Source organism: Frankliniella occidentalis, unplaced genomic scaffold (assembly GCF_000697945.3).
Source record: "Frankliniella occidentalis isolate FOCC.00 unplaced genomic scaffold, Focc_3.1 Scaffold45, whole genome shotgun sequence".
NCBI lineage: Eukaryota > Metazoa > Arthropoda > Insecta > Thysanoptera > Thripidae > Frankliniella > Frankliniella occidentalis.
The window spans coordinates 841,733-857,044 of record NW_026267175.1 but is presented as its reverse complement, the minus strand read 5'-3'; the positions used below and the strand labels follow the sequence as shown (position 1 = coordinate 857,044).

Below are 15,312 nucleotides of genomic sequence, written 5' to 3'. Positions count from 1 at the left end.
ATGTATATTTTTTAAGTTAAGTAGAAAGTGTTTCAAGGTATCATCTGATAAAAACTCGTAGGAAATAGAACACGTTGCCATTATTGAATCTGTGAATTTATTTTGTACTGGGACCGGGCGGATTCCCTTGCTTGCACAGCCCAGGCTGGATAACATATTCTGCCTTCCGAAATCACTCAAAATTCCGTCAATTCTGTCAATGACTGCACAGCGGGACAAGTCAAATGAAACGCGCGCACTTAGTAGTCGTGCCAGTCGTTGCCTGCGCTGCCACTGCCAGCGTCAGCACTTGAAAGGCTGCCAATTTCCAATTTCGAGGAGATACAGCACCAAGGCTGGAAGTAAGAGTGGGACTCAGCAATGTAATCAATTTTATACCTGCATAATTTGGCTTTCCTGGTTGATTGAACCTGATACATGGGGCCACTTTTATGCTGTAAAAAGTTTTGTTGTTGGTACTTGTGTCCGTCGTAGTTTTCGTCAACAGCGGCGGCTGCTAGCTGTGGATCCTTCCGCTGATTCCCTCGTCGTAGTTTTCTCACAGCTGATTTGAAGTTATTTAGTTTGTAATTTAATTTAATTTGTCATCATGGCAACGCGGACGCCATTCGAAGTTATTTCACACACTCGGAAAGTATGCAGCCTCTACAAGCGAATGACTAGGAACCTTCAAGCTTACTATCACGACAGGTTAGTAAATAGAACATGGATAAAATTAGCCGTTTGTACTGCACGATTGGTATTGTCACGATCTTATGTTTCCATAAGATTAAAGAAATGCTTGTTTCCTGTCTTTCTATTCTTGTCTTGAGTGACAATAATCTGTGTCAGCGGGCTCATATCAAGTAGGGTCCTCTAACCTAACCCTATGGGTGATCTTGAAATCAATTATTTCGATATTGCAGGGCCCAATTCCGTTACCAAGCCGTTCTCCTCCGAGCAACTTTCGACAAACATAAGGATGAGAAAGATATGATAAAAGCTACGAAATTGGTTCAAAAGGGTGAAGATCATTTGTATTCTCTACTGCATTATGCTCCGATCAAATGTAAGTCGCATATTACCATTTTTGAGCCTAACTTTTAATTAATCATAGCAAAAATTTTAATTTTCAGTAGGAAACTCCTCTCATCATTCTTGTTAATAATGCATTATGTTTCTTTCAGTTCCCAATTCTCCTGGAGGAGTGGCCTATGACAGAAACGTTATCATACCAGATGAGGCTGTCGATTTCTGGGACCCAGTGGAGAAAGCCTTCTATCCCAAATATTTCGCCCTTCGAGAGCAAAGGAAGAAAGAATTTGTTGAACTATGGCAGAAGAAATATGGTAAAGTTGATCCCAAAGAGTATGAGCATCACCATTAATTATGGGGTGTCATTAGATTCAACTGATGTGTTTGGGACAGTGTATTGTTATATGTAGCCGTCGATTTTCAGGAGGTATAATTATTTGAACAGAAATGAATACTGTACAAACTTGTTTACTATCAAGGTTTTAAACTGTAAATAAAGAGAACAATTAAGCATTTATCAGCTTGATCTTGTTTTTTCTTGAGAGACATCAATTGAATCACTTGAGGTAGAACAAATTCAAATCTTATCCTACGATAATCATGAATTTCCACTCATAATACTTTTAACCACATTTTCAAATTTCCTAGAAGATAAAATATTAGTTAAATGATCTTACATGCACAAATAAAGGACATATTCATATTGTAAAACATTACTTACTTGGATACAATGTGGTCACCAGGAATGTAAAATGGGTTACAAACAACATCTGTGTATGCCGCATGTAATCTTCTGAACATCTGCAAGAAAACCATCATTAAAAATGACATAGAATTTTTGTTTACAACAAACAACAGCTTGAGTGTAGTTGTGGACACTTACTGTTCTCACTTCATTGTCCCTTAATGTAGTATTTGCAGCTTCGACAATGACTATGAATTTTATTTTGGTATTTGTAACATATCCAAATCTGGTGATATATTAAGGTACAAGCAATATATGCATGAATAGTAAAAATCAACTAAAATTCAGATAAATGAGGCAAATTACGGGCTTGAAGGATACATTTTGTGTTCTTCGGTTGAGTGAAGGAGCCCCAAATAAAGCTCACGAACATCACAATTTGATTTGCCTGCTAGAGAAAGCTTTTCCTCTACAACATCTAAGGCAGTGTGAACTTTGTAATGAAATTGCAGCTCATTTTCGGAGTGAAGACACGCAACATATTTTGGAGAGTTCTACAACATAGAAACACAACACCACAAATCGTAAAAATCGCGAACCTATTAAGAGAATCTTAGATTACGCAGTTATGAATAGTAGAAGCGAGGTTTCGAAGTGTATAGTGGAGAAATGTAGAGTAAAGTATAAAACAGGTTAAAATGTAACCATGATGTTTTTTATTGTTTTGCTTTTTATCGTTGCGAACGTTTTGAACTTGACGGTACCGGTACGTGAACACATTAATTGAATAACTACATTTTCTTTATAAAAAATCGAATAGCTCTTGACAAGAATTAAGGAAAACACTCACTTCTTTTCCGATGACAGCTATGCAGACAGCCATATTCACTCACGATTTGTTTATCATCTGACTGCCACCTGCCCTGCCATCTGTCAACCTGCAAATAAGGATGGTACCTCATTACTAGCAGACAAGCAGGAGCAAACTGGAGCAAACACACAAAACATACTTGCAGAACTGTTTTAAATATCAGTGTTTGCATTTTCTTTGGCTGTATACTTACTAACATGCTTACTAGAACAGCGATGTTGTCTGTGACGGTTGAACACTAGTTCAATACTAATTTTAGATAGTGCTTTCTGTTTTGTCATGTTTCCGAGCTTATTGTTTGGCGCGAATCTCGCAGCAGCAGACAGCAGACAACAGAAAAGAAACAGTACTGCGAGGTCTAGAATAGTTACCACAATTTAATTTTTTGTGTTTCTGTTCTGGACTTACTCCATCTTACCCCTCAGCAAACTACTTTTGCCCTATGCGCTCGAACTGTCGAGTTTCTCAGCTAAAATCCCTATCAAGAAAAAGTCAAACACTGTGAGATGGCACCGCGTATTAATCTGATCGTAGCAGCTTGTGAGAACATGGGCATCGGTGTGAATGGCAATTTGCCCTGGAAACTTAAGTCAGAAATGGCATTTTTCAAACGAATGACCTCAGATACGCGTGACCATAGCAAGAAAAATATGGTCATCATGGGGCGGCGGACGTGGGATTCTATTCCCTCAAAGTTCCGCCCCCTACCTGGCCGAGTAAATGCTATCTTGTCCTCAAAAGTCAAAACTACAGATGTCCCGGAGGGTGTCCTTGTATTCTCCTCTTTTGATTCAATACTGAAGTTCCTGCAAGAAGAAAACTTATCAAACCAAATTGAAACAGCGTGGGTTATTGGTGGCTCCTCCGTCTACAATTTGGCAATGAATTCCCAATTTTGCCATCGCATCTACCTCACCAAAATTCTCAAGGAATTTCAGTGTGATACATTCATGGACTCAATTGATGAGAAACAGTTCTTTCAAGTTGCAGATTCATCTCTACCTCAGGGCATTCAAGAAGAAGATGGTGTAACCTTCCAATATGTTGCTTATGAAAAAATGAACAACTAGCGTCCATCAACAGAGACAATTCAAGAAAGTGATGCAAATAATGAAGGGATTTTTCAGATAGCTCTTCAGATTTATATCATTAATTCTATCTGGAGACATTACTTTTTTATTCATATTAGCATGTTTCATTGTTCTACCTCTATAAATGTGAATCCTGTAACATCTTCAGGAAATATTCTATTTACATGTACCTGATCTATTAAAGTTGAAGTCCAATTATCATGTCATATCGTCTTATTTCACTTAATGTTATGGGTCCAACAGTAATCATTATTACTTGCTGTGATAGCAAAAAAAAAAAAAAAAAATTGACTAAGTTATGAATCCACTGACATTTGATAATCTTTTCACGGATACAAAGGGAAAGTGTAGCAGATAATGTAATCTCATTCAGGAGCACATATTCATGATATGAAATACAATGCTTACAATTGACAGCTATGTTCTCAGCAGTCAGGGAAGTAATATCTTATTTACTGGAAGATAGAGTAAATTGTTGAACGGTAAAAACTTTTTCTTTATAATCTCCCAAGCTTAGCAGAAAAGTTATGATTGAAAGTAAGCCATTGGAAAACCAGTACCACAGAACACTGATCACAAATGTGAGCTCGATATCTGTAATTCCTTACATGCCATAACAGCTTACATTCATGACCTTTAATCTTCTTAATAATTTGGTATTTCCTTACCACTCGTACTTCGCGCTTAGGCGCTGTATGACCACTTAGCCAACTTAACGACATTCGTTGCATGATGTCTTACGAGATTCGATTTTCGATCTTCAACTTTTCGAATTCATGTACTTACTTGATGAAAAAAAATATAATCTTGTTTCATATGGTAATGGAAATAGTAATCGTTGACATATTCTAGCAATGTGAGGGTTCTTATGTGGTGTGCACCCTGTATATTATTCGAGGTCAAAGAAGAGACCTGCATTTAATTTAATATTTGATGGTATTTAAACGTATTTGATGCTGAGGAACGAATGCAAAAAACGTTAAAATAAAATGGTACGTGAGGGACGTTGATTAATGTATTAATTCAATGAAATAAAAGGGTTCTGTTCTCCAGTGCCATATGTGCCATCATGGTGCAATCTAGAGTACACCCGACTGTTGTGTTCCCGCCAACTCGCGCCACTTTCCGTGCCGTGACGAATTTCGAATCATCTCAACGTTTCTTTCTCTTTGTTACTTTTGATCATAATTTTGTGCAGCAAGGCTCGTAGGCCCTCATCATGGTTGCCGATAGAAATTCCGACAGGATGTACGTCTTGAAAAGAGGTAACGTTGCCATATTTATGTTACTTCAGATCAAACTCAGAGAAAATATGTAGGGCCGGCCCGTCGGCTATCTTCTTTATTCAAAGTGTTTCACTTACCTATCATTTTAATCAGTTTCCTTTTTGCTTCAACTACAAGCAGCCTGGAAATTACCTTGTTATCTATTTATAATTACTAGACGTCAAGGTTTTCAAAGCTTTTTGTTTCACCTACCATAATTTATTCCCTGTATTTGTGTCCTCCAAGGCTTGTTACAATTTTATACGCTTCCTCCAGTGTTTGATCCGATCACTTATTGAAATGAGCTCTCTTGACATTATCCTTGACATTGTTCACTCCTTTGTCTTCCTTGTTCGGTCTGGCATGCATGTAAAGAGAATTTCCCCTCAGGTTGGAGGTTAAAGTTTCTACATTAACACTTTTCCCAAGTTTCATTGTAGTAACACATTCTCCTGCAATATTTGTAGGTGGGCGTAAAGAGGAGGTGCACTTCGATAAAATCACATCAAGAATTCAAAAACTTTGTTATGGGTTGGACATGGATTATCTTCATCCGGTAAGATTGGTTACCAACTTTCTTTTGTATGCTTTCTATTTCAATAGCTAAGTTTGTTGTTTTTGTGTTTTCGTAGGCCTCCATTACTCTCAAAGTTATCAATGGTTTGTATCCGGGTGTCACAACTGTTGAGCTTGATAATCTTGCTGCGGAGACTGCAGCCACCATGACTACAAAGCATCCAGACTATGCTGTGCTTGCTGCCCGTATTGCAGTCTCTAACCTGCACAAAGAGACCAAAAAGAGTTTCAGTGGTATGTGAGAAGTTTTTTCTGCTTTAATTTTTCTCTTTAAAATTTTGCTTCAAATGGCTTGGAATCTTTTGTTCTAGAGGTCATGCATGACTTATACAACATATATAATGAAGCTACAAAGTTGAAGTCTCCCATGATATCCGATTTTCATTATGAAGTCATTACTAAGAATGCTGATCGTTTGAACTCTGCCATTATCTACGATAGAGACTTTTCTTACAATTACTTTGGTTTCAAGGTATGTTGATTTCCATATATGATTACTTACATTGTAGCCCTTAGTTCCTCTTTTGTAATACAACAATTACTTTCAGACTTTGGAAAGATCATATCTTCTTAAGATTGGCGGTAAGGTTGTTGAACGTCCTCAACACATGTTGATGAGGGTTGCTGTTGGTATTCATGGGGATGATATTGATGCTGCCATTGAAACTTACAACCTACTGTCTGAGAGATATTTCACTCACGCTTCACCCACTCTGTTCAGTGCTGCTACTCCTCGTCCTCAACTTTCAAGGTATTGATTTTAAATTCCCCATTTGTTCTATTTGTTCACTGTTTAGATTTTTTATTAACAGTTTGTTTCTAGTTGCTTCCTGCTGTCTATGAAAGATGATAGTATTGAAGGCATTTACGACACACTGAAAGACTGTGCTTTGATTTCTAAGTCAGCTGGAGGTATTGGTGTTAACATTCACTGTATTCGTGCCAAGGGAAGTTATATTGCTGGCACTAATGGTACATCAAATGGTATTATTCCCATGCTTCGTGTGTACAACAACACAGCTAAATACGTAGACCAAGGTGGAAACAAGGTAGACTTGTTTTTATATATCACACTCGAGTTTAGGGAAGTCCTTCCAGCCTCATCTCACATGCAATTGTTTTTCCAGCGTCCTGGTGCGTTTGCTATCTACCTTGAACCATGGCATGCAGATGTGTTTGATTTCCTAGACCTGAAAAAGAACACTGGCAAGGAGGAGGTTCGTGCAAGAGACCTTTTTTATGCCTTATGGATTCCTGACTTGTTCATGAAGAGAGTTGAGAAAAATGAGAAATGGAGCCTCATGTGTCCTCATCAGAGTCCTGGTCTTGCTGACTGTTGGGGAGAGGAATTTGAAAAGTTGTATGAAAAGTAAGTTGAAGCATTTTTATGTTCACTTTTTACGATCATGGTGGACACTGAAACATTTGTTTGCCTAGGTATGAACAAGAAGGACGCTACATGAAACAAATAAATGCTCAGCAGTTGTGGTTGGCCATTATTGAGTCTCAAGTAGAAACTGGCACACCTTACATGTTGTACAAAGATGCTTGCAACCGCAAATCCAATCAGCAGAATGTAGGAACAATTAAAAGCAGCAATCTTTGCACTGAGATTGTTGAGTATTCCTCGCCGACAGAAATTGCTGTTTGTAATTTGGCATCAGTTGCCGTTAACATGTTTGTGAAGCCTGACAAAACCTACGACTTTGTAAAGCTGAAAGAGGTGACAAAGACTGTGACCAAAAACCTGAATAAAATAATTGATGTGAACTATTATCCAGTTCCAGAGGTAATCAATTTTTTTTTTTTAAGTTAGAAAGATACGTTTAAAGACCTTTCCTAAGTCTGTTGTCTTTACTTTGAAGTTCCATTCATTAAACATATTTTTTTGTAGGCCCGCAATTCCAACATGCGCCACAGGCCAATAGGAATTGGTATTCAAGGCTTGGCTGATGCTTTCATTTTGATGCGCTTGCCTTTTGAAAGCCAAGGTGCACAGGATTTGAATACTAAAATTTTTGAAACTTTATATTATGCTGCACTTGAAGCCAGTTGTGAGCTTGCTGAGACACTTGGCCCATATGAAACTTATCCTGGTTCTCCAGTCAGCAAGGGGGTTGGTATTCATGCTTCAGTTCAGACACTTTTCTTGATATTGCATATCAATAATTCAATTTTTCTCTGCAGATTCTACAACCTGACATGTGGAATGTGACACCGTCTAAACTCTGGGATTGGGATGCTTTACGTAGCAAGATTGCAAAACATGGTGTGAGGAACTCTTTATTGCTTGCACCTATGCCAACTGCCTCAACAGCGCAGATTTTGGGTAATAATGAGTCTATTGAGGCCTACACATCAAATATTTACACAAGGAGGGTATTATCAGGAGAGTTCCAGGTTTGTATTTGAGATTTGCTTTTGTTTTTACATTCCTAATTTTTTAGTTTTCTTTGCCGACTAAGCTGTTTGTTGCAGGTTGTAAATCACCACTTGCTGCGTGATCTGACAGACATTGATCTCTGGGATGATGACATGAAGAATGAGATTATTTCCAATGGTGGATCTATTCAGGTATTCTACCTATGACATTTAATGTTATCTATTTTAATGTCCTCCAGTTTAAGCTAATTTTGTGCTTTTGTGTTAAAGAACATTGACAGAATCCCCAAAGAAATCAAGGAGCTATACAAAACAGTTTGGGAAATTTCACAGAAAACTGTTATAAAAATGGCTGCTGATAGAGGGGCCTTCATTGATCAATCTCAATCACTAAATATCCATATAGCTGAGCCAAATTATGGGAAGCTCACATCCATGCATTTCCATGCCTGGAAGTTGGTAAGTGCAGTCTGATTTCTGTAGCATTGTGAGTCTTACAGTATCTTTATTTTACTCAAATTTTCTGTTTTGGTTTTAGGGTTTGAAAACTGGTATGTACTACTTACGAACAAAACCAGCTGCTCAAGCTATTCAGTTCACTGTTGATAAGCAGAAACTTGCCAAGAACAACTCTGTCAATGGAACAACAAATGGGACTCTTAGCAATTCAAAGGACAACAGTCAAAATGTTGCTGCTATGGTGTGTTCCCTACAAAACAAAGATGATTGTCTCATGTGCGGTTCTTAAAACGTTTTAACAGTATCGATTGTAATCTATGTGTCTTTTTATTGTTTGTACCATAAAGCAATGAGCTATTTTAAGCACTGTATTTTTAATAACATTTTTAAGCACTTGCCACAGCGGTGTCTTTATCGTCTTCTTACGTACTGGTAATTGCAGTAAATGGGAGTACTATGCACAATGCTGTGAAAAGAATCAATTCTGTATTTGCTGTTTTTTTAAGTTAAAATATTTTTATTAATATTTATTAAACACATCTTAAACTCACCTGTTGTTTGCTTGTTTTAAAAACAATCCTGACTGTTTCGTAAATGATCAGTGATCGTCTGTCTTCTGAGAATATATGGCCATTTGTGACTTATTTCTGAATATGCTGGAGGGGCTTATGAACATTGTGAATCAACTTGGCATATTGTTTACATTTTGCCTTCTTTTACAGTTTTAACAGCTGATATTAATTCATTCTGTGAACATAAGCACACGGCAGGGAGACTACGTTGTACTCAGACTTTGGCCTTGGGTTCACAGGCCTGCAGGTGTCTACATTTAATACAAGAACTACACATTTAGTATCAATCATTTTTTTTGAAGATAAGTTAAAGCACTAAACAGTAAACTAAGGGCAATGTGATCACCTTGTTACAAAAGCAGTATAAACTTACATTTTAGTTAGATATATAAATGGAGTAATAAATAAGTTATAAATCACAAAAGCAGGTCACTGGGTGTAGATTTCTTTACATTCATAGCCTCCCGTTAGAACTTGTTTGAGTTGACTACTTAAAAGGGAAAGGGCTTACATACATTTCAATAACGTTTTTGTACTTGTAGGTGAACTGATATTGCTCTGCATCAGCATGTATTTATTGAACCTAACTTCACCCAGGGGGAACACTCAGATCAAAGCAGGGACAGTGAAGTTCTTTTGCCATGATATCCATTTTGCGCCTTACCCAAAGGCCTGAAATGATCCCACGAGACTGTCAAATCATGTCAATTCTGACAGTCAAGATGACTTAATTTTGACCAATGACTTCACTTCACTTGATGTCTTTTAATTTCACAGATTTCCATCCCCTGGGTAAAGAGAACTATGATTAGACTTTGAATTCAGCATTGTTCATGGGTATTGTATTTTGCTAGCAGTTTTCAGAGTTTCATAGTAGGTATGTAAATGATAACATAAAATTTACATCTACACTAAAAAGTACATTTGTTTTTAAAATTCTAATTATCTAGGGTACATTATTTTAAGTCCAGATAGATAGCTTTCTTTAGAAATCACATGAAGAACAACCATGGAAATACAGACACAGTACATGGATTTTTAAGAGAGTACTGTTATAAGGCAAATATGCAAATATTTAGAAAACCCTGAACAATTTTGTCTGGGTTCATCAAATAATCTTCTCTATGAAGTAATTACTGATTGTGAGTTTGTAGAACAGCAGGCAGAATGTGGTGAAAGGCTACTACCCAAGACTGCTGACTGAGAGCCAAGTGAGTGTCCTCTGGTATGATATCCCCCTTGCTTGGGTTCTGAGCAGAAAATGTAAGCAGTATAATAACACGAATCCACACAATCAAATGTTACATTAACAGACACTCACCTGTCTTGTGATGAATCAACCACAGGCTTGCAGTAAGTCCAATCCCAATAATAAATGAGCATATGGCTATTGTTACAGTCATGTGCATACTGATTGAGGATGAAAATGGGAAGACTGTTTCGTCAGTACATTTAGTGTCTAAAGAAACTGGTACAAAGTTGTAGTAAACATGTTAAGAGATAATGTAAGAAATTCTGATACCATAAACACTTACAGATTGGAGTGAAAGACTGACTGATAGAGGAAAGAAGAAGCGGCCCTCGTGTAAGCACCTGATGAGCAGTGGAAATTAATTTGCTACTTTGAGGGAGAAGCTTCTGATGAAGGCAAAACTCGCGAGGATCGACACACTAAAAATCATGGATAAGAGGGAATATTTGTCATAGCAGATCCAGTGCAATGTCATAAATTAGTTTTGATGAAATACTTACAAGGACTGGTTTTCCCTTAGAGTATTTGAGATCAGAAAGGCAAACACCAATTTGACAGTGCACGTAAATCTCATGGCCAATGAAAGCGAAGTCCTTTAAAATCTACACAACACCACAGAATAAGAAAAACATGCATGCACGACACAAACATAGAGAAATCAAAGTAAACTAGAAACACAATTCAAATCACAAACTTACCTGGAAGCTAAACAAAAATGATCTGGTTTTGGATGGTGAAAGTGCAAGTGATTGTGGTTCCAAATTAACATGTTTCTCCGTTGGACACATGCCACTGATAAGAACATTTTTCTCCTGTGAGTGCCATAATGAAGAATGGGGTGAGTTGTTGATCCAACAACTTTCCATTACAGCTTGTGCATAGGGTGCTGTGAATTACATTTTAGAAATTTATTCTAGGTTTCTGCCGAAATGTATTCAAATACAGAGAAATTTATTACCATCATCCATCCAAGCTCTAACGTAAATTCTGTCAAAAACCTTCACAAGCTTTTTATTTTTTATGGGAGACAAATTTTCTGAAAGAGAATCTTGATAATACAGCTCGAGTTGGTATATTGATGGGCTCCGTGAGCTTGATGTATCAATTTCCTATCACAAAAATGGCAACAAGTGGATTTAATTAAGTATCAGCCTGGTTTGTCTATTGATTAAAATAAAATTCAGTAAAGTCAAAATACCTCATCCTCCTCTGAGGGTAAATCTCCTCTTGAGTTGAAGATGGACCTAACATAATCCTCATTCCAACCACATGCAATAGGGACTCCTATTTGAGCCAACTGAGGATTAATAGCCTTTGGAGTAGATAGAACTTGATCACTTTGAATGTTAGAAGTTGCAATATCAACAATCACCTATACCAAACCAAAATGACATGATGTCTATAATGTTATGTATTTATCAATCAAATTTCATAGCACATACCAAAATAAAGACTTAAATATTTTTCTGAAAATTAATCTTACTTCATTAGAGATGACAGATGCCTGGCCATCTGTTGTATGAACATCAGAGCCACAATCTTTCAGCAAACTTGCCAAGATGAAATGAGAGCCATTGGTGTGGGATTGACAGGATTTGTCATGTAAAGAGATAACTTTAACACCTAGCTCAACTAGATTTGGTGCAGGCAAAAATACTTCTAGCATTAATTTTCCACAAACTATAATCATTTCAGACTTCAGGATAGTCAGAATTTGTTTCTTCCTTTCTGCAAAAACAGAAAAATTAAAAATCACGAGATACTTTTATCTTATTTGAGAAGAACACCCTTGCAAACCAACCATTAAAATCATTAGTAATATCAGATGAACTATCTTCTTGGTTAAGTGCTGTTGATGGGAAGCCAAAGAGAGATGTGTTGTTTTTACGAGCCTTGGCTGGCTCATGAATGGCTGAAAGACAGGATTTTAGTGTAATTATTGAACCATTAAACAACTCTTAAATAGTCAGAAACTTACTTTCATCACTCAATCCTTCAATTGTTAAAGCTAGGCCGGTCACATGTTCGACTCTGAAATAATAGACTTGAGTGTTTGTCTCAGTCAAAACTTCATACAGTAAGTCAAATCCAACTTGGGGAAGTAAACGATTTGATAATGTTATAGATGTACCACAATTATTGGTGCAATCAATAATGTCAGTAGAACTGGTCTGCAAAAAAATACAAAATAAAAATAAAGTGAGGGCATAACAGCTATACAATAAGTTGAACTAAGTTGCAAAGCATACTTACCACAATATTTAAATTAGTATGCTGCACTGATGGAAAAACTACCCATTGAATAGGTTGATACGATTTAAGAAAAATAGTTACATTTTGTGAATGAAAATTTTCTTTTTCCCTAGCTTGATGAGCTTGATGAGTCATGTTATCAGACAAATAGATAACAGTGCGAGGTAAATTTGTGACAGTAGGCCCAGGTCCAGGAAAATCGGCTGATCCTTTTTGTCTCTTCCTTCCTGCTGACAACTGGGATTGTTGAATTTCAATTACAAATGATTTTCTGAAAAAGAAAAGATTTCCATTGTAAGATGTTAACTTTAAATAAATTTTTTATTTATTTAAAAAGAAAAAGAAATCATTGACTTACGTTGAATTTGACTGCCCCAAAACACAGTACTGAAAAGACAGTGGCATGATAAGAGAGGCTGTTACCACTTGACTATCCTCACGAGAGTTGAAGTCACAGAAATTCAGCTTATTTTTATCTCGCAATGGCACCGAGTGTGTAATCTCATGAGGCGATCCATAAGGACCAACACTAATATTTATTGCATTTGCAGCTTTAGCCTGAGTAAAAGAAGCAACCCCATGAAATGTTCTCCTTGCATATCTCTGAATACTTTTTCTATTGATTCGTTTCACCCATGTCTTTGAAAGAACCTCTAATGCAATATCTGAAACAACTGCAGACTCTCTTTCAACCTGTAAAACAATTATAAAAAAAATAATTGTAGACATATAAAATAAAGGTTTAATGATTGATTATGTACCAAGCACAATTCAAGCAATGACATTTAAAAAAAGTATAAACTTAGAAAGGATAACATTAAATTAGGTACTTGCTACTTACAATTGCTTGAACTTTGCTCACCACTTCCTGCTTCCAACAAGCACCTTCTTTTATTTTCCAAGTAACAGGTTGGTCTGAAGTTAAAAGAAGTACAAGAGGTCGCTGGATAATTTGCTCCTTTGGATTTGATGAAATCGGGGGCCTTGAGTTTTGTCCACTGGTAAATGTCAAAGTTTTTGATGGAGCACGATTGGGGAAATCTCTGAACTGCAGAATAGATGGAATATTTTTTTCAATATTTCCAATCCCTATATTGCTATTAGAGAGTTCAAAATTGGCTTTGCGTAGTCCTGATTGAAACTCATCATCTGCACTGTTTTGACAGAAAGAATCATTCAATTGCAAATTTACTGTTACAATGATTTGTTTGGGATGTGGAAGAGTTTCAATTACTCTGTTGATGTCCGTGATGTGAACTATGTGAACCTAATAATTAAAACAAGGGAGAAGAAAGCACAAAATTACTTTTGTGGTAAAATGGATACTCGTTCTTTACAATATTCTTAAAATTATTGTATCTTCATCCCAGAATATAGAATATTGTCAAACATAACACTTATTACCATTTGAAACTGTATTTTTGGAGTAATGAAAAGAGAGACAACTACAACAACACTCATCGATGGGAGGGAGGGGGCCGAGGGGGCAGCCCCAACGATGGAGCGCGAGGCAGGGCCCGAACGCAGCCGAGGGCGGCTGGCTCGGTGGCTGGAGGACTTAGACTGAAAACCCTCAAATTTTTTATTAAGAGTTAAGAGTTTTCAAAATAATACTATTAATCATGAAAAAAGTTAACTGTTAAAAGTAGCAGCAAGGTTCCTAATCTTGACTAGTAGTACTTTTATGTTTGTAGCTGTTGTTTCTTCTGCAGAAGAAATGAGATTAAAATGTCCACTTATAAGCTGGGTTAGGGACTTAGCACGAAAATCGGCGAGATTTGTTAAGTGTTCTCAAAAATATTATATTAAACTCAAAAAATAGTTCATACTTTGAAGAAACACCGGCATTCCCAGTTTCAAATGGTGTAAGTGTTAAGTCTGTAGGTATTCTATGTTCCGAGATGAATATGGCATCATGTTTGGTGTTACACTGCACTGAGAACAACACTCGTTCTTTACCACATGTTAAAGAGCAAATAAAATATATATTAGATCAAAAAAAAAAAAATCAGTGCAAACCTCTTCAGGAAGAAGTCCATGACCTTGCGGTCCAAAATATGGTACCCAGCACCCCTGGGCATGTTGAGGTATCTCTTGCCATGGTTTAAGGTATAGTCCAACACTCGCTTGCTGAAGATCACACACTCTTTCAAAACTCTCTTCATAAATGTCCATAGCAGTTTTGTTCAAAATCAGTTGAGGAGGCAATGAGGCCATTGCAAAAGAAATCCTTATTACTGTCAATAAAATTTGAATGCAGGCCATCATTTTCAGCTCTTTCAAGCTTTCGCTCATATACCTAAAGAAATAGATGATGTTATCCAGGAATCCAGTAATTATGTCGAATCTTAAAAATAAAAACAACAACATTTATCATTTTACCTGACACTACACGTAACAAAATGTGTAACCAAAATTTATGTGTTCAAAGGAATTCGTATGATGTTGAATGCCCAAGCCACAGGTCTAGATATCATCCATTTTTCACTGCAAGGAAAAGAATTTGACAATAATAATGTGATATTGGTTTAATTAAACAATGAAGAAAAATATACACTATGCTTAGTTTGAGTGTTTCTTTGTTGTTGCTTTTTTTCTACTTAAAAACTGGCAAGGAACACCTACCTGAATTCAGCAATGGGGCTCATGTTTGTAAACACACACGGCATTGGCACAGGCGTCGGCCTACTGACCATTTTATGCGAGATACTACGAACCCGATAGATTCAGTGTGTCCTAAACAAAGTTGCTTCAACAAGGAAAATTACAAGTCTGCTTTTATGCGTCAGATACAGCAGTATGACTGGTTTTTCAAGGAATGCACACAAACATAAATGAAGCAGACAGCAGAATAGATCCAGGACTACCGCAATATTTCTTTCTCATTACCAA

At 36.8% G+C, this 15,312-nt stretch overlaps 5 protein-coding genes across 7 annotated transcripts; 3 read left to right on the top strand and 2 right to left on the bottom strand.

Annotated features, from left to right (window-relative positions):
• The first annotated feature begins 449 nt into the window (after positions 1–449).
• Positions 450–1,531, top strand: LOC113213785 (NADH dehydrogenase [ubiquinone] 1 beta subcomplex subunit 9). Its single transcript, XM_026432993.2, has 3 exons — positions 450–690; positions 906–1,048; positions 1,167–1,531. The coding sequence occupies exons 1-3, from the start codon at positions 590–592 to the stop codon at positions 1,364–1,366; spliced, it is 444 nt and encodes a 147-aa protein (XP_026288778.1). The 5' UTR covers positions 450–589; the 3' UTR covers positions 1,367–1,531.
• Positions 1,467–2,782, bottom strand: LOC113213864 (trafficking protein particle complex subunit 2-like protein). Its single transcript, XM_026433112.2, has 6 exons — positions 2,764–2,782; positions 2,550–2,637; positions 2,081–2,253; positions 1,898–1,985; positions 1,736–1,815; positions 1,467–1,658 (listed from the first exon to the last, which is right to left on the bottom strand). Exons 2-6 carry the CDS (start codon positions 2,580–2,582, stop codon positions 1,613–1,615), a joined length of 420 nt encoding a protein of 139 aa, XP_026288897.1. The 5' UTR covers positions 2,583–2,637; positions 2,764–2,782; the 3' UTR covers positions 1,467–1,612.
• Positions 2,783–2,927: 145 nt separating this feature from the next.
• On the top strand, positions 2,928–3,862 carry LOC113213702 (dihydrofolate reductase). The gene has a single exon (XM_026432874.2). It carries the CDS (start codon positions 3,077–3,079, stop codon positions 3,638–3,640), a length of 564 nt encoding a protein of 187 aa, XP_026288659.1. The 5' UTR covers positions 2,928–3,076; the 3' UTR covers positions 3,641–3,862.
• An 895-nt stretch (positions 3,863–4,757) lies between these two features.
• LOC113213618 (ribonucleoside-diphosphate reductase large subunit) lies at positions 4,758–8,893 on the top strand. Its single transcript, XM_026432769.2, has 13 exons — positions 4,758–4,926; positions 5,394–5,482; positions 5,559–5,736; positions 5,814–5,974; positions 6,051–6,253; positions 6,326–6,551; positions 6,630–6,871; positions 6,940–7,291; positions 7,397–7,618; positions 7,690–7,902; positions 7,981–8,076; positions 8,155–8,343; positions 8,423–8,893. The coding sequence occupies exons 1-13, from the start codon at positions 4,881–4,883 to the stop codon at positions 8,630–8,632; spliced, it is 2,427 nt and encodes an 808-aa protein (XP_026288554.1). The 5' UTR covers positions 4,758–4,880; the 3' UTR covers positions 8,633–8,893.
• Positions 8,701–15,308, bottom strand: LOC113213413 (uncharacterized). Of its 3 annotated transcripts, none has more exons than XM_026432516.2 (17): positions 15,046–15,308; positions 14,803–14,907; positions 14,440–14,719; positions 13,262–13,687; positions 12,779–13,113; positions 12,421–12,691; positions 12,146–12,338; positions 11,969–12,079; positions 11,651–11,895; positions 11,366–11,539; positions 11,126–11,276; positions 10,866–11,053; positions 10,668–10,769; positions 10,451–10,586; positions 10,237–10,383; positions 8,895–10,165; positions 8,701–8,809 (listed from the first exon to the last, which is right to left on the bottom strand). In XM_026432516.2, the coding sequence occupies exons 3-16, from the start codon at positions 14,713–14,715 to the stop codon at positions 10,038–10,040; spliced, it is 2,883 nt and encodes a 960-aa protein (XP_026288301.1). In that variant the 5' UTR covers positions 14,716–14,719; positions 14,803–14,907; positions 15,046–15,308; the 3' UTR covers positions 8,701–8,809; positions 8,895–10,037. The 3 variants fall into 3 exon arrangements, with proteins under 3 accessions (XP_026288301.1, XP_052122943.1, XP_026288375.1); XM_052266983.1 differs by having other exon boundaries at positions 13,262–13,468; XM_026432590.2 differs by having other exon boundaries at positions 10,237–10,374; positions 15,046–15,307.
• Positions 15,309–15,312: the final 4 nt, after the last annotated feature.